The sequence below is a fragment of the Dipodomys merriami genome, unplaced genomic scaffold (assembly GCF_024711535.1).
Source record: "Dipodomys merriami isolate MVZ:Mamm:240054 unplaced genomic scaffold, mDipMer1.0.p SCAF_1141, whole genome shotgun sequence".
Taxonomy (NCBI): Eukaryota; Metazoa; Chordata; class Mammalia; order Rodentia; family Heteromyidae; genus Dipodomys; species Dipodomys merriami.
The window spans coordinates 956-19,498 of record NW_027202429.1 but is presented as its reverse complement, the minus strand read 5'-3'; the positions used below and the strand labels follow the sequence as shown (position 1 = coordinate 19,498).

The window sequence follows — 18,543 nt, the reverse complement described above, 5'->3', positions numbered from 1 at the left end:
CAAAAGGCAGGTAGGGGAGATATTTGATCAGGAGACAAAAAAACAGGAGGGATGGGGAAGCCAGAGAGGAGGGATGCACTGTGGAAGAGACAAAAAGAAATACAGGTCTGGACGTAAAGGAGGGGCCCTGCCTCCTGTGACCTGAGCAACCAGGGCAAGTCTTCTGACTTCTAAGCCTCAGTACTCATCCTTTGGAGAAGCTATGAAATCCAAATAAGGTAATATCTATAACAGTGATGTGTGGGGTTATGGAAGTATAGGAAGCAATTTCTTTCTTTCTTTTTTTGCCAGTCCTCCTGGGGCTTGAACTCAGGGTTTGGGTACTGTCCCTGGGCTTCTTTTGTTTAAGGCTAGCACTCTACTACTTGAGCCACAGTGCCACTTCTGGCTTTTTCTGTTTATCTGGATCGAATCCAGGGCTTCATGCATGCTAGGCAAGCACTCTACTGCTAAGCCACTTCCCCAGCCCTAGGAAGTCATTTCTATAAAATGCAATCCAATCTTAGGAAAGATTTCTTTGTTGTGCACAACACCGCATCGGATGTTGGTGCCAGTGGCTTATGTCTATCTATAATCTTAGTGACTCAGGAGGCTGAGATCTAAGATCCATGGGTAGACAAATTTGAGAAACTCTCATATCCAGCTATACAAGCCAGAAGTAGAGGTGAGGCTTGAGTGGTGGAACATTAGTCATGAGTAAAAAAGGTGAATGAGAGTATAAGGTGCTGAGTTCAGGACCAACAACAAGAACAACAACAGTTAAGACATAATTTTAGGGCTGGGAGGGTAGCTCAGTGGTAGAGTGCTTGCCTTGTATGCATGAAGCCCTGGGTTCGATTCCTTAGCACCACATAAGTAGAAAAAGCCAGAAGTGGTGCTGTGGCTCAAGTGGTAGAGCGCTAGCCTTGAGCTGAAGAGCTGAGGGACAGCGCCCAGGCCCAGAGTTCAGGCCCCACAACAACAACAACAACAACAACAACAACAACAACAACAACAACAACAACAACAACAACAAAGACATAATTTTAGTGGAAACAACTTCAACTTTCCATTAAATTCCTATTAAATTTAGGATTACAGATGGGCAGTAGTGCCTCATGCTGGTAACCCTACCCACTTTGGAGGCTGAGATGTGAGGATCACAGTATGAAGCCAGCTGGGGCAGGAAAATCAGTGCATCTTATCCCCATTAATTACAAGTGCTGAAAGTGTGTGATTCAAGTGGTAATACACATACACACATTTAGCTTTACTATTTACTTTTTAATTATTAAGAAGGCTAAGGCTACTATAAACATTAAAGAAGCAAATGGGAACCACTGGGAACCGAATTCTCTTTTGTACATTATCTGGCCTCCAAAGGTTAACAGGGCAACAGGGTAGAGAACACTAAGGCTAAATTAAATGTGGAGACTAAGGAAGTGTTGAGACACCACCTTTAAAGTCTGTGTTGTTACACTCCTCGTCTTTGTGAGGCTGCTGGCAGTGGACAGCGCCTCCCAGGCACTAAGGCCATTGCTTTCACTCGCTTGTGCCTCACAAGCTGGCCTGGAAGCACCTGCAGCTGCTGCCATCCTTAATGGGCAAGTGATAAAGGAGGTTCTCCTTTATCAGGTACTCCCCAAGAACAGTCAGTGTAGAGCCGGGGCCCCCTCTCAGGTCTGTCTCACTCCAAAGCTCATTTTCTCACACAGTTCTGTAGTGCCTGAGCTTAAAATCAAATTCAAACAACCACACTGCTCTAAGACACTTAACTGTTTATCTCCACAAAGAACACTATTACGAACTGCTTAAGGTCTTTACTAGTGTCCATTAGGAGACTGGTTGACAGTGTGTACACTATAAACACTTCCATGGGCCATCTGCAAGAGACGGCATTTCTGGATTATTTCACTTAATCCTGAAAACTAGCAGGAGGGCAGTATTTATGATTCTGCTCTTACAGGGATGCTAAGTAACTTTCTGGACGTCACCAAGCCTTTTAAATTTTGTTTGTGCACACCAACATCCTGTCAACTCTAAAGGTGTTGCGGTAACTCTGAGAGATCAACTGAAACATAGTCTGTGTTCCTGAAATGCTCTGAGAAGCAGTATGGAAAAAGGGTAAGATATTCGTGTTGGCAGCCACGGAGCTGGTTCTCACAAAGGTCAGTACTATAAGAACAAGTTGGGCTGGGAAGGTGGCTCAGTGGTAGAGCGCTTGCCTTGCATGCATGAGGCCCTGGGTTCGATTCCTCAGCACCACATAAGCAGGAAAAAAAAAGCCGGAAGTGGCGCTGTGGCTCAAGTGGTAGAGCGCTAGCCTTGAGCTGAAGAGCTGAGGGACAGAGCCCAGGCCCAGAGTTCAGGCCCCACGACCGGACCCCCCCCCCCCCAAAAAAAAAAGATCAAGTTTAGTAAACATCACAACATAAAGTTAAAACAACCCAAATCCCCAAACAAAATCCCACAGGCATATACCATTCAAAACCAAAAACCTCAAACAAAACCCACAACAACCCCAAGCTGCAGCTAAAATGCCACCTAAAGAGTTCACAGCAGACCTCAGAGTGGCCTGGCTCCAGTCTGCCTGAAATCACCTCTGCTGAGACCTGACCTTGTCCAAAACTAACATATCTGTGCCCGCTCTCTGGGCGGTTACTGGGGCAGACATGCCAGAGTTCCAGCTCTGCCACAGTGGCAGCGTCCTCATCTGCACACTGACAGGGACAGTGCTTCCTGCTTGCCAAGGCACCATGCTGAGCAACACAAAGGGTTCAATAACAGTCACTTTTTTGAAGTTGTAACTAGTAAAGCTAAGTGCAGAGGGAAGAGTGCTGTTGCCCACACAGCAAGTTCTTTCTGAAGAACTCAGGGACAAAGGCCAATTCAAAGCATGACCGTCTTGGATGGCGAAGTAGGTGAGGTTCCAGTAAACTTCACACACCATTTACGTCACTCTACCTCATCTGCACGTGTGAGCATGACTTATCACCAATAGTAATTTCTAAATATGTAACTTCAAAGAAAACAAAAAATCCTGGGAGGGCTGGGAAGGTGGCTCAGTGGTAGAGCGCTTGCCTTGCATGCATGAGGCCCTGGGTTCGATTCCTCAGCACCACATATGCAAAAAGAAAAAAAAGCTGGAAGTGGCGCTGTGGCTCAAGTGGTAGAGTGCTAGCCTTGAGCTGAAGAGCTGAGGGACAGCACCCAGGCCCAGAGTTCGGGGCCCACGACTGGACCCCCCCAAAAAAATCCTGGGAAACAACTAGTGTTAGAGCCACCAGAAGTTCAGTTCACTGCTGGAACCCCAGAACCCCAGAAAGGGACAGTCATATCCGCACACTCACAGGCAACAACTGCCCAACTTGCAGAGCAACATGCAGAGTTCTAAAATGGAACTCATCCAAATTTCTACCAAGAGCAGAAGGTACAAATACACTGTGGCATATTCACCAACAGGGTATTATGTACACCAAAGAAAATGAACTATCTAGATAACACAGTGGTCTCACAAACTAAATGATGAGCAAAACAGAACATACCTACTGATACCTTCATATCAACAGACTGAACCCACCCATGGACAGAATAGTGGCTACCGTAAGAGGGCCAACAATGAATTAGAATGAGCATTCTTGAGGATTTCTGGGCTCTTTTCTTGTTTTAAATAATTGTTACATCATGTGTACAATTTGTGAAAATTCACTGAACTGTTTGTTCGCTGTTTTCAAATTGACATTGGTTATTTATTATACAACTTAATAAAAAGTTCACAAATGTAAAAAAGTTATGAGACAAAACTTTAAATGGCTACTCTGCTTATTTCTTGTCCTTCCTCATCTAAAAAACAGGATTTAAGAGACAACGTGAATGACCAGTATTTACTGACAGGGTGGCACAAAGACATGAGTACCCTGGTAAATGCTGTTTTTGAACAGAAGCTGCACAAGCTGTTCATTATGGGTGTTTTGGGGCATAGTATCTAACAAAGAATAGAGCTTAACAAGGGATTAAATGATTTCCCGTTAAAAATATTTAGTGCATTCTTATAATCAATCAATCATAAAGCACAAAAATACAAGAGTATTTTAATCATATTGAAATACTTTCATTGAGAAATTTTTTACACTAGATAAGGGCTACCTACAGGCTGCTCCCATTTCCTGCACGTTCACTCCTGTGAGCGTGCAAACAGGGCAAAAGGAGCTTTCTTGGTCACAGAGGCTATCTCAGCAAAATCTGACCAAGTAATATCTCTGTGCCTTTGACCAAGTCTCACAGTGTTGTCCCCAAAAGTTACTTTTCTCAACTTATGCAGTTGCAGGGAATGTAGAGTCCAGGTAAGGAAGAATGGCAGGACAGTGGGGAGTCTGCTTGCCACATGTACTTAAGGCAGCTGAGAGAAATGGGTTTGGGAAACAAGCCTGAGTTACCCAATATTTACTATTATGTCTTTTAAAAAACTTTGGGGGGAGCTATAGCTCAAGTGGTAGAGCGCTAGCCTTGAGCTAAAGAGCTGAGGGACAACGTCCAAGCCCAGAGTTCAAGCCCAACGACTGGTTAAAAAAAAAAAAAAAAAAAAAAAAAATCTTTGGGGGCTGGGAAAGTGGCTCCATAGTACAGTGCTTGCATGCATGAGGCTCTGGGTTCGATTCCTCAGCACCGCATCAGCAGAGAAAGCCGGAAGTGGTGCTGTGGTTCAAGTGGTAGAGCGTTAGCCTTGATCTGAAGAGCTGAGGGACAGGCCCCACGACCAACCAAAAAAAAAAACTTTGGATATATTAAAATATGAAATAAAATGGGAAAATACAACGGAGGAGACCATCAGCTGCACTGGACATTGATGAAAATGAACTAAGCAACTCAAGGGCAACAATGGGAGGGAAGGAATGAAGAGGGAAAGAGGGAACAGCTAACACTAAGCAAAAGAAATGTACGTATCACCCAATGCAGAAGAAATAGTTGTACTGTCAAAGCTTGTAGAATTCACAAACTTTATAGACCAAGATAATGACAATTTGTTTTGTGAAGGTTAAAATGTGTTTGTGACTTTAAGTATCACTATCCCATAATACTGTGAAATCTGTGATTTATATAATCACTTAATCTCAATAAAAATTATTAAAAAATAAAATATGAAATAAACCTTACAGATTTAGTTTTTGTGATGCACTGTTCATGTAAAATCTAAACAGACTGTATAAAGTTATTGGGTAGCCATATTATAAATATTCAAAATGCAAATTAAACTGCTTCAGGCAGAAACAGAATGCTTCAGAGAAAATGATCAATCACCTGTGCTCAACGTGCACAAAAGGCCACCTGCAACTACAGAAGAGGCACATGTGTATACCAGTGCTCCTGGCGGCAGGTGTGGGCAACACCGTGGTGAGTATGACGATCCCTGTCCTCAAGGAGCCTCAGTCTAGTAGGAAGGAGACATACTAGACTGTGAGCTCCTCGAGGGCAGGAAAAGTGCTTGGGTCATCTGTGCCCAGTGACCAGCACCAGGCCCAACAGCATTTGAAACGGAACTGACTGCAGGACGCACGGTCTGGGGGAGCTTGGGGAAGTGCAAGAACACACAAGCCATGCAGACTCAGAGGTGCAGGCTGGCAGCCATGATGAGGAGCCAAGGCAGGGAGGAAGCTGAGAGAGATGGGACAGTCTCCACAGGTAGCGGAGGAATCTGGGTGAGAGAGTGAATTTGGCTTTGTGAGGAAGAGCTCTTCAAGCTCTAAAGAAGGAGGTTTAAATGTACCTGCTAGCCTCTGCCAGAACATGAGAGGTCACAGTAAGCCACTAGAAGTTGTCTTTTGTAGCAGTGTTACTTTTTCTTAGTGGAATTTCAGGAAGATAGGCCAAGAAGTTATGCCACAGAAGTTATGGGGAGAAGGGAGAGGAGGTGGCTCAGAGAAGGCTTTGCTTCTTGGATAACACGACAGCCAGCTGGAAATCTCAAGTAGAGATGTGGTACTTGTGAGCAAAGGACAGGACCAAAGCTAAATAGGGGAGAGACAGAGACTATGAATAGGCTGAACAGACACAAAGAGTACTGAAGGCACAGAAGAGGTGGCTACCCAAGTCTTGTCTAGTTCATGGTAAGGGTGGGAGGCAGCAAGATGGAGGATGTCAGCAGGTAAAGTCAGAAAGGCAGGGGGAATATCAGTAGGTAAAGTCAGGATCTGTCAGGTTTTAATGAAAGATCAAAGAGGAGAAGAAGTTTCAAGCCAAACATGAAATAAAGCCCATTAGAAAACCAGATTTAACAGCAATAGGATATATAATTACATGATAAGAGGATGGAAGAAGATTGGAGAACTTCAACTGGAAGAAAACTGAGATCAGAATATTCTCTGAGGTATCTAAAGGCCAAGCACATGAAAAGCAGTGTGTCACTGACCTGAATGTGGAGCCAGGCCTGTGGGTCCAGGTTATGGAGACCCAGAGTGCCTGGCCTTTCAGAGGGTAGGTCTCATGGAAGTGTAAATGAGTATGGCCACGCTGTCCCATTCTCCTCACCCCCACCACTGGGTTCAGCTCTGTAGGTCAGGGACATAAATACCGGCTGACCACATGAACTTCACACTTCTCCCAGAGCTCAGACTTCTTTTCAGCAGGCTGAGTACCCAAAGTTGTGCTGAGGGCAGACAAACATTTAGGGTCTTCTAGCCCGACATTTGGAGGTATTTTTGAAAAATACTCACATAAACTCAGAGAGGTCACCCAGATATGAGGGAGGTCACATAGAGCAAGCCATGGTGCTATGGTGTGGTTAACCTCTTCATATCCGCGTACTATGTTAAAACACCATCTTATGAAAGTATTAGAGCTCAGTTTGAATCTAGAATCGAATTCAACAAGTGTTCACTGGGTAGTTACGTGATGCCTAGGTCCAAATGTGGCTTGGCAGGTGACAAGTGGGGCATGGTGATGGCCATCACTGAGGTGAGTCAGGGAGACAGAGAAGCAACCCAGATGTTCCCAGGCCAGGCAGCAGGTAGACTATACAGACACTTCTCTGAGGGGCTTACCACAAAGTGGTTCCCATGGGGACCATGATCCTCCAAGTGACTGGGAGCTACTGGTGGCAGTGCCTTGCCCAAAATGGGAGCCATGAACTGGCACTTGAACAAGCAACAGATGCTTGTAATAGGATAGTGGAAATGCTTAAAAGGTACTAGAGAGGGGTTGTCTCATTGGGGAAGACGGTTGACTTGGAAAGGGTCATAAAGGAGGGAATAGCTGAGCTGGATTCTGAAGATTGGACAGGTGGCAAAAGTGGAGAGAGAACATGTTGTGTGGGAAGGTGGTGAGAGGGACTAGGAGGATGACACACTTAGGTACTGCTGGAACACGGTACCAGGGAAGGCCTGGTATGAGAATGGGGAGGGCAGCAGGGACAGAATGGAAGCCATGCTAAGTCAGAGTCAGGGAGTAAGATTTTAAGACTGAATTCACTAAAGTTTCTGGACAAGGTATAGAGAAATGTAAATCAATGTCAAAGTAACTGCAGAGGAAACAATTCAGCCTCAGATGAACTAACAAAACCAGCTTAAAGTGCTACAGCTGCGAAGGAGAAGCAGCAAAATCTGCCCCCGCCCCAGACCCCTTCCACCCCACTCCTACCTGAGCTGAGCTTTAAGTTCAGTAAACCTGGGCCGCCTGCTGGGGTCATAAGCCCAGCATTTCGTCATAAGGCTGTAGAGGGTAGGAGGACAATTTGGAGGCATTGGTAATCTTTCCCCATTTTCAATTCGACCGATCACATCATTGTTCTTCACTCCTTGAAAGGGCTTCACACCATGCATCAGTATCTCCCACATACATACACCTGTGGAGTGGGAATGAAAACAGTGCAGTGAGCTCAGCACGAAGATAGTCCACCAGGTTTCAGGACCAGAGAACCAGCAGAAAGATCTGGGACGCTCAGCGAGCCACAACAGCACTCAATGAACTCCAGGCACAAGCATTAGTTTACACAGTGTGAAGAATGGAGTGTTGAATTATTATCAGGAAAAAGTCATATAAAGTCATAATTGTTTTTAGTAGTCTACTTCTGAAAATCTCACTTATGAAGTAGCCCACTAGTTAGTTTGATGGATCAGTGCCAAAAACCACAAGTGACTTTTAGATATGTCCCGAGGAGGAGATATTACGGCAGCTGACCTGAGGGCTAATCAAAACCTGGAAGCTGAAGACTTTAGACAGTTCAGGTTCCTTGTGGAGATGCACGACAGCACTACCGTCACTTTACCTTCCCGACACTCACTGCCTTCCTGCAGCAAACGTGTGATTAAAAAAAAAAAAAAAAACTCAAAAAAGTGCCCCAACTCTGGCAATCTTGTCCACAAACAACCAAACACACTTGACGCTACCTTGGGAAATCAAGCACTTTCCCTTCACCTTCCCCAAGTCTCAAAGAACTCAACTTTAGACAAACACAACAGGATTACAATGAGTAATGCAAGGAAAGAGGGGAAAGCTTTCTGCTAGTGCTGGGGTTTTCTTTCCAGCACGCTCTCGTTTCTGCCTCCTGCATGGCATGCCGTGGCTGACAGTACACTCTGTGCTGTGCCTTTGTAGTTCTTCTGGAACTCTACTTCCTGCCTCTCCTCCAGGAAATTAATTGTCCTTTTAAATCTACTTCTAACATAGAATACACTGTACAAATGATGCCCCAAGAAGGAACTGTATCTTTATAGGATGAACTGTGTATTACATGCTAATGCAATGTAGGCATTTGATTCTAAAACTGATCCAAGATCCAGAAGGTCCCCTGTCCCCTTGCCCCCCGGCCCAGTCCTGGTACTTGAACTCAGGGCCTGGACACTGTCCCTGAGCTTCTTTTCCTCATGGCTAGCACTCTACCACTTGAGCCACAGCACCACCTCCAGATTTTCCCACACATATGGTACTGAGGAATCAAACCCAGGACTTCATGTGTGCTAAGCAGGCACTCTACCACTAAGCCACATTCCCAGCCCAATCCAAAAGTTTTAATATAAATTTGAAGAGTCTGACACAACACACACACATCCCAACCCAGTAATACACCAACAAAAATGCCTTGGTGCTGCTTTCCTCACCAGGACTCATGCACAACACTAATGGTAACACTAGGTATCACCTCTCCTGAGCTTAATGAAACCTGTAAACTTGGCTACTTGGGAGACTGAGACTGGGAGGATTAGAGTTTGAGGCCAGACTGGGCAGGAGTTTTCAAGATTCCTTTCCATCCTAAGCTGCATGGAAGGCTGACTTGGGAAGACTGCTCCCAGACCAGCATAGACACACACTTGAGACCAATTCAAAAAAATAATGAGGAATAAAGAGATAGGAGGTACAAGGCTCAAGAAGTAGAGTGCCTGTCTACAAAGTTTACGGCCCTGAGTTCAATGCCCTGCACCATATATCAACAAAACAAAACACCCTGTAAGACCCGTAGTCTTTGCAATGGCCTCTTTTCTTTCTTTTTTCTTGCCCTCTTCTCTCCCTCTATATCTAGTACTGTTTGAATATTGGTTTGAACTTCTATCATTTGTTCTGTACTCTACACTGCATCTAAGATGCCTCTGATCGTAAGGAACAGCATTATTTTACAGGACAAAATGGATGGTGGAACGGTGCCAATTTATGGTGTAATTTTTTTCTTACTATGGTTATTTTATTGGTCATGGGGCTTGAACTCTGGGCCTGGGTACTGTCGCTCAGCTCTTCAGCTCAAGGCGAGAGCTCTACCGCTTGAGCCACAGTGCCACTTCTGTTTTTCTAGTGGTTTATTGGAGATAAGAGTCTCACAGGTAGAGTGCTTGCCTTGAGCTGAAGAGCGCAGGGACAGCACCCAGGCCCAGAGTTCAAGCCCCAGGACTGACAAAAAAAAGAAGTCTCACAGGCTTTCTTGCCCGGGCTGGCTTTGAACCGTGATCCTCAGATCTCAGCCTCCTGAGTAGCTAGGATTATAGGCGTGAGCCACCAGAGCCCAGCTTATGGTTAATTTTTAAATCTATTATTACAAAGAGGTTTTTTTTTTTTTTTAAACTCATTTGGCTATGAAAGTAGCAATATGAGCAAAACTTATGAAGTTCACATGAATTTGGGTAAGGAAAACTGTATTTTAAAAATGCCCCAATTAGGCCGGGTGCTAGTGGCTCACACCTGTAATCCTAGCTACTCAGGAGGCTGAGATCTGAGGATCGCGGTTCAAAGCCAGCCTGGGCAGGAGAGACCGTGAGACTCCTATCTCCAATAAACCACCAGAAAACCGGAAGTGGCACTGTAGCTCAAGTGGTAGAGCGCTTGCCTTGAGCTGAAGAGCTGAAGGACAGCGCCCAGGCCCAGAGTTCAAGCCCCACGGCCAACCAAAAAAAGAAAAAAAAAAAAAAGCCCCAATTATTATCAACTATAAGTTATTCCTCAGTTTTAGAAATGTTAAAATGTGAAAATGTAGGGATTTCTGAATCAAGTTTCTCAAGTTTCCTTGAGAAGGCAAATTAACTTGTCCTATGATTTACCCAGCTAGCAACTGTGGTTTGGATTTGTACCCAAATCACATGGTCTTCAGAGTCTTTCCTAATTCTCTAAGTTGGTTTTTATTGTTATTATAAAGGTGATATACACAGTACTTAGTTACATTTCTTTTTTTTTTTCCTGAGGGTCCTAAGGGCTTTAACTGGGGGCTTGGTCGCTGTCCCTGGGCCCCTTTTACTCAAGGCTAACACTCTATCACTTGAGTCTCAGAGCCACTTCCAGCTTTTTTCTGTGATTAATTGGAGATAAGAATGTCATGGATTTTCCTTTCTAGGCTGACTTTGAATCTGGATCCTCAGATCTCAGTCTCCTGAGTAGCTAGGATTACAGGCATGAGCCACTGACACCCAACTACATTTATTTTATTTTATTTTGCCAGTCCTGGGGCTTGAACTCAGGGCCTGGGTACTGTCCCTGAGCCTCTCTGTGCTCAAGACAAGCACTCTACCACTTGAACCACAGAGCCACTTCCGGCTTTTTCTGTTTATGTGGTACTGAGGAATTGAACTCTGGGCTTTATGCATGCTGGGCCACATTCCAAGCCCCATTTATTTTTTTAGTAAATAGTTTTTTTTTTTTTTTTTTTTTTTGGGTCCGGTCATGGGGCCTGAACTCTGGGCTTGGGCGCTGTCCCTCAGCTCTTCAGCTCAAGGCTAGCACTCTACCACTTGAGCCACAGCGCCACTTCCGGCTTTTTTCTTTTTGCTTATGTGGTGCTGAGGAATTCAACCCAGGGCCTCATGCATGCAAGGCAAGTGCTCTACCACTGAGCCATCTTCCCAGCCCCAGTAAATAGTTTTAATTGTTATTATAAAGGCGATGTACAGAGAGGTTACTATTAGTACATTTCTTGAGGGGTCAGTATCTGGTTATCTGCAATGTTAGCCTTCAGGGAACCTAGATGGATTTTAACCTTAGATGGGATTGCACTGAAGGACTGGGTGTAGGAAAGAGATAGTCAGGGTAGAAATAACATCAGGCAAGAAGAGGCAGCAGTGCTCCACATCAACAGAGCAAGTCACTGTGCAATTTGGATAAAGGCAGTGTACATGCATAGTGTAGATGAATTAGAAACACACTTTTACACCAGAGAGTAGCAGCAGGACGACTTTGGAGGAAAGGAAGAGACAGACCAAACATCAAAGAAAGAGAAGTTATAGAAGACAAAGGATTGATAACCAAGCCTTGAGACAAGCCTATTTCGGAACACTGAGACGGACGGAGCAGTATAGATCCTCCAGGCTAAAGGAGCTGTCACATAGCCAGAAGAACATTAAGTGTCCACATTCAGTGTGATGGTAATGGAGGGAAGAGAGATAAAAGAAAACAGATAGGGCATCTCCCTGTGGGGAAGAGGAGGCAGCCAAAGGGACCAAAAGCGAAAAGTGACAGGCTGTGAAAGTGAGATAGAGTATCAGAGAATTACACTTGAAGCTGGTGCATAACCTTTGCTCTATAGCTACTTGTTAGTGACCTCCCAATGAGGGCAGTGGTCAAGCTTGGGAAGGCAACACTCTACCTACTCTGACAAGAAAATATTCTTTATTTTGAAGGATACGTGAAATGTAGTTTTCTTTTTAAATTCAAAACTTAAAAATAAAATACTCACCAAACATCCATACGTCACTAGCTGAGGTAAACCGTCGAAAATTGATTGACTCTGGAGCCATCCATTTTATAGGCAATTTTCCTTTGGAAGCTAGAAGATAAATTTTCCCTGTTATCTGCTTGAGAACCTTATAGAGCTTGCTGAGACTTTCAGTATTAAACTAAAAAGCTCCAGCTATCTGACCCTCTAGACCTTGATTCTCTGTGAGGTGTTTGGATGGGTAAGTGGTGAAGCTGGGTAGAGGATGAGACACTGAAGTCCTGCCCTCCCCAAAGTGAGGTGTGAGCCAGAAGGCATAAACCACCAGGCAGGAGGGTAAGTAGACAGCACTGTGTTGTAAGATTTCAGTTCACTAGGATAAAATCTTTCTTGTTTCTTTTGTCTCTTGTGGAGCTTGAACTTGGTATTGTCCCGAGCTCTTCTGTTCAAGGCTAACGCTCTACCACTTTAAGCCACAGTGCCACTTTCCATTTTCTGGTGGTTAATTGGAGATAAGAGTCTCATGGGGACTTTTTTTTGCCGAAGGCTGGCTTTGAACTGGAATCCTCAGATCTCAGCCTCCTGAGTAGCTAGGATTACAGGCATAAGCCACTAGTGCCTGGTTATGAGCTTCTAAGTTAAATGAGTAAATAGCAAAAACTATCAACCAAACAATTCTTTTTATCTATTACATATTCTTTTCAAATATCAAACAATCATGGTTTAAACAGTAATAAGCTATGAAAGGCAGATAGGATATTGAGAGAACAGTGATGAGGTTTTTTTTTTTTTTTTTTTTTTTTTTTTTTGTCGGTCGTGGGGCTTGAACTCTGGGCCTGGGCGCTGTCCCTCAGCTCTTCAGCTCAAGGCGAGCGCTCTACCACTTGAGCTACAGCGCCACTTCCGGTTTTCTGGTGGTTTATTGGAGATAGGAGTCTCACGGTCTCTCCTGCCTGGGCTGGCTTTGAACCGCAATCCTCAGATCTCAGCCTCCTGAGTAGCTAGGATTACAGGCGTGAGCCACCAGCGCCCGGCAGTGATGAGGTTTTTGTATCTATTAGCTGAAGAGCCTTGGGTTAACAGCACTGTTTTTGTTTTCTTCCTTTTTCTTGTGGTGAGAATCAGAGCAGGGCCTCATGCATACTAAGCAAGCCCTTTACTATTGAGCTAGATCCCCAGCTCCTGACTGTACTTTTTGGCTATTACAACTGAAACTGTATTAACGTGTTATACAAACATCATCTGCTATGTTGTATGGTAGCTGTATATTTAGTTTTTAAGATTTTGCTGAGCTTTTTTGGCTCTATTGCCATCAATAAATAATGGAAAATTTAGTTTCTCTGTGTCTTTATGGCAATGAGTGTTGTCACTATTTTTTTTAATCTTAGTAAACAGATGGATTTAATAGTCCTGATGGGGTTGTAAGTATCATCTTGATGTTGTATAATTTGCATTTTTCAGTGATAAAGATATTGAGCATCTTCACGTGTCCCACATATTTTTTCTGTTCATGTTCCTGTGCCTTGTCACTTACTATGGTCAGTCCTTCATATATCTGTCCTCATGTAGTTAGCAAACTATCTCCTCCTAATTTGTACCTTGTCCTTTCACCCTTCCAGGAGTCTTTTGTAGAATAAGAATGTTTAATTCTAATCATATTTTGCTGCTTCTACATCCTTGTTTTTAGTGCCAAACCAACCTACAGACCTCCTGGCAAAGATCTAGACTGTAAACATTAACTATGTTTTTTTTTCCTTCTAAAAGTTGTATAGTTGTATGATCCATCTTGAATTTCTTTGTGGTGACTGGGGTTGAAGCTATCCAACTCCTCCAGCACTGTATGTGAACAGACCACCATTTTTCCTCCACTGAATTGGTTCCATAACTCAGTCAAGCACATTGGAAAAATACCGTTTTTGTGGGCCATTCCTGGGGCTTTAACTCTGGGCCAGGGTGCTATCTCTTAAGTTTTCTTTTTTTTTTTTTCTGAAGGCTCACATTCTAACATTGAGCTACAGTACCACTTCCATTTTTTCTGTGATTAATTAGAGATAAGAGTCTTATAGCCTCCTGAGTAGCCAGGATTACAAGCATGAGCCACCAGCAGCACCCAGCTGGAAAATGCCTTTTAAAAAAATACAGTGAAGGTCTGGAACCTATTTCTTACCTTTGTAATAAGTACTGTCTTCCATATATCGCGATAAGCCAAAGTCTCCTAATTTTACACAATCATTTGAGGATACCAGAACATTCCGAGCAGCAATATCCCTAATAAAAAATTGAGGACAATAAACATAATAAAAACAACCCCATAAATACATACATACATACAATACATATATTTGTACATGCACACATAAAATACTGATATTTACTTTGAATGATGGCAAAATACATTCTCAAATTAGGAAAATTCTTACAAAATTACCTGTCATATTATCCACTACATTAAACTGACAAACAATAGTACGCAACTGAAATTGGAATTGTGCCATTATCAGAGATCTCATTAAATAAATAGAACTCTTTTTTTTTTTTTTGTCGGTTGTGGGGCTTGAACTCTGGGCCTGGGCATTGTCCCTCAGCTCTTCAGCTCAAGGTGAGCGCTCTACCACTTGAAATACAGCGCCACTTCCGGTTTTCTGGTGGTTTATTGGAGATAGGAGTCTCACGATCTCGCCTGCCCGGGCTGGCTTTGAACCGCGATCCTCAGATCTCAGCCTCCTGAGTAGCTAGGATTACAGGCGTGAGCCACCAGTGCCCGGCTCCTAGAACGTAACTCTTAACACTGTATCTAGCAAACAAATTCATGTGGATTCAAACTACAGAGCTGCAAATTACAAAGAGAAATTCTGCAGAATGCCAATAGATGTCATTTGTAAATAAAGAGATATCCTGAAAATCTCAGAAGAGTTTCCTATTTCCACATATTCACTGCTCAAGCCAGGTATAGGCGCTTGACTGTATTTGTGGGCGGAATAAATGCATCCCCAAACCCTTTCACTGCTTATTCATGTACCATGTACTTCAGTCTGAAAGGACAAATGACTTTCTAGGCACTAGAGATTTAAATGGTTCAAAGGTTATGGGGTATTTTCCTTGCCTGTTTCTCATCTACTACTTCTGCTTAGAAAGCAACTTAGCAGCCTCATGACTGGGTCTTACCTGTGTACAAATCTTTTGCTCTCCAGATACGCAAGTGCTGTACTAAGTTGATAAGCATACAGGATCAAAGACGCCAGATCCAAGCTGTACTTCCTTACTTGCAAAAATGATCTCAGCTTTTAGAACAAGGGCCAAAACAAAAGAGAATAACTCAGAGACAGACAATAGAAATCAAAACAAGAATGCCACATAAAACAGCAATGTGAGCATTTTCAAATGCATTTTTTATTACAGGAAGATGGCTTCGATTCTCCCTTACTTAAAAAAGTATAACAGATGCAATATTGTAACTCAGAAATTACAGTTACGTGTTTTAAATCCTAATATAAAAACATTTGTGACTATGAGCAGATTTTTAAGAAAATAAAGATATCCCTCAAGGGAAAGAATTAAAGCACAATATGAAATACTACTAAATAACAGAGAACAAAGAGACCTATTTTCTATTCAAACAAACGTTAACACACACATAGCCCATCCACCACTGCAAACCTTGCTGCCTTAGGCAAAGTGTTTAGGGTGGGAATTAAGGAAGAAGAAGCAAGAAATCTGCCCTTCTGTCTCCTTGAGGATTTTGATGCAAAGAATAAAATGGTCCTAGATCAAGTGTTTACCCCACTGGGCTTAAATAGTCCTGACTCCTACTGATACCATTAGTTCAGCTAGATGTTAACATGGGAAAGAAAGGCATACAAATTTATTGAACAAAAAAATGTATGCCATCCCTCCATTTGACTTGGAAACATAGGGCAGAGGGAGATGGTGAAAGGGGAATCCTGGTCACCTCCCTGCTGGGGGTTGACTCAACGGGCAGGGATTGGCCCTGGATTTGCAGATCTGCAGATCTGCATTGTTAGCAAGTTTCCAGGTGACAGGATGACTCACTGGTTTCTGTGCTCTGGAGGATGTCTAAAAGGACGTAGACACTCCTGTTACTCATATTTTTCAAAGAAACCATGACGAATTCCAACTAGTCTGAAAGATATTGCAAGTGAATTCTCAAAAAAATGAAGAAATGTTTAGGTTTACCTCAATTCACCATTAATCTACCCATATTCCACTAAAAGTGTTTCTTTCATCCTCAAATCACTGGGCTAATTATTTAGGCAATGGTACCAAAGAGTAAGAGAAACAAAAACCCATAAAACCTGTCCTGAATAAGGCCTATGGGAAAGAGATTGTGGAAATGTAATGATGAACACACACACACACACACACACACACACACACACACTCACTCTCTCTCTCTCTCTCTCTCTCTCTCTCTCTCTCTCTCAGGCTCAAGTGATTTACTTCCCTCAACACCTGTAGTAGCTGAGACTATAGACATGCTGCTACTGCACCCAGCTCAACGAAGGTATTTATTTCCATATTTAAATCAAAAGCACACATAATCTTTAATGAGAACTCTGTTCAGAACCTATGATGTAGTCTCTGTACTTCTGGTTCTCAGGCAAAGGCTATGAAAAACCAAGCACAAACGAAATGATTAGGAAGCATGGGAGGTGTGGAGATCTCAGTACCTCTCCCAGGGTGCACAGCTCCATGATTATCCAGACAGGATTCTCTGTGATGACTCCAATCAGCTTCACAATATGAGGATGATCAAACTGACGCATTGTTACTAGGGAAAAAAGTTGTCTCCAGTTAGTCATTTGAAAATTCTTCTGTAGCTCTGATGGCTAAATTTAACACAAGGCTGATGTTCAATGAGCTCTGTGTTCAATGTAAGTTAAGCCTGCTCTTACGGGGCACAAATTGGCCCAGCATATTCTGTTGCTAGGATGCAAGACAACCACACAATAGCAAACCCAGGTAGGCCAGGCAGAACACAAGGTGAAGGGTTAAGAAAACCCATTCTTTCCTTCTGTTGGCAAAGCTGACCCTGGGCTAGTTTTCCTCTAGAAATCTAATCAAGTGGGATTGTACAGTTCATTTAGGTAACATGCTAATGCAAACCACTGCTGGAGGAGCAAGAATGAACTCCAACTTCCTGGTGGGAAGCCTTCTATCTTAACCCCATGCTGCTAGCATCTGCACACACCACTGTGGCCTTGTCCCTCTGCACATAACCGGCTGTTTCAAGGACCGGGACAGCTGTGAGGACATCTGTGAAAGAGAAACAGAATGCTGCGTGGCTGCTGCATGCTGGTGCCTGCCCGCCCAATGGCACCATATACACAAGTGTAACTACATGGGGGCTCAGAGTTCAAATTTCACAGAAATACAGGCTGCCTCCAACACCCTGTGAGTAATTTTAAAAATGACATACTCCAATGGGTATAAAAATACTAAATTTCACAGACTTAACATGAAAAAACCTTATTATATTGTCAACCAAGGACATTACCATAAAAGCAGTAATTTTTTAACTTATTAGTAATAAAGTAGCTGACATCTAAATGTTGTGGGGAAAAAAGACTTTGAAAGGGGCCAGAAAATATTAGTACATGTTCTGTCAAGCTATTCATGCATTTTAGTATTCCAAAGTTGTAGGAAAATGATAATAACATGCATATTTCTTTTCAGTGTGTGTGGGGAAATAAAGTTAAAATTTTGCATATACTCAAGAATTCACCTCTTAAGATTCTCTTTGGTATAACAACTTTCAGATTCACTTATAACTAAGCGATTTTGTGCCCAAGTTGTGCCCACTTAGGAGCAAAAACAGGTCTGAATGTGGCACTGAGTACAAAGTCTCCACAGGGCTAACCTTGTGTGTTAACAACTTGTTCTTGAATTCTCTTTCTCTCTCATTCTCTCTAGAAGTCTCATTATGTAGCTAGGCTGGCCTTGAACCTGTGGTCCTCCTGCCTCAGCCTCTACAGCTCTGGAATTATAGGAGTATACTACTGTTCTCAACTAATTACTGATTTATGAACCTTATGTTCTTCCTGTCTACTGTGTTCAGGAAAGAAGTCTACAATCACATTCAAGTGATGGTCCCTTGAAGGTCATGTTCAGATTCCCCTGGTGTCTCTGGCTCACTACTGAGTTACTAAAATGTGCAGCCACTGTAGTTGAGACCCAGAGCCAGGTGAGCCTGGATATACATTTCTGCTGCTCTTATTAGGATACCACAGACCTACTGATGCTCTGGAAGTTGCCTCACTTTCACTTTATGTAATGCAAACCCCTTATGTTTTGTGTGAAGCAAAAAATATATTCCAAGAGGAAGACATGACAGCCTGTTATGATATTTTTGCTTTAACAGGTAATATAAAAATGGTCCACAATCCGAAGCATATCATGTCATCCTTTCATCTTATCTGGCTCAT

General features: G+C 43.1%; 1 protein-coding gene across 1 annotated transcript in view; it reads right to left on the bottom strand.

The window, feature by feature from the left end:
• The window catches only part of LOC138822757 (focal adhesion kinase 1-like), a 53,074-nt gene extending 36,157 nt beyond the window's left edge, over window positions 1-16,917 (bottom strand). The window contains exons 1-5 of the mRNA XM_070015698.1: window positions 16,789-16,917; window positions 15,266-15,381; window positions 14,268-14,368; window positions 12,122-12,211; window positions 7,612-7,816 (exon numbers count right to left, since the gene is read on the bottom strand). Of these exons, the coding sequence (XP_069871799.1) occupies window positions 7,612-7,816; window positions 12,122-12,211; window positions 14,268-14,368; window positions 15,266-15,381; window positions 16,789-16,884 (608 nt within the window). The 5' untranslated portion in view covers window positions 16,885-16,917. The remainder of the gene's footprint in view (window positions 1-7,611; window positions 7,817-12,121; window positions 12,212-14,267; window positions 14,369-15,265; window positions 15,382-16,788) is intronic.
• Window positions 16,918-18,543: the final 1,626 nt, after the last annotated feature.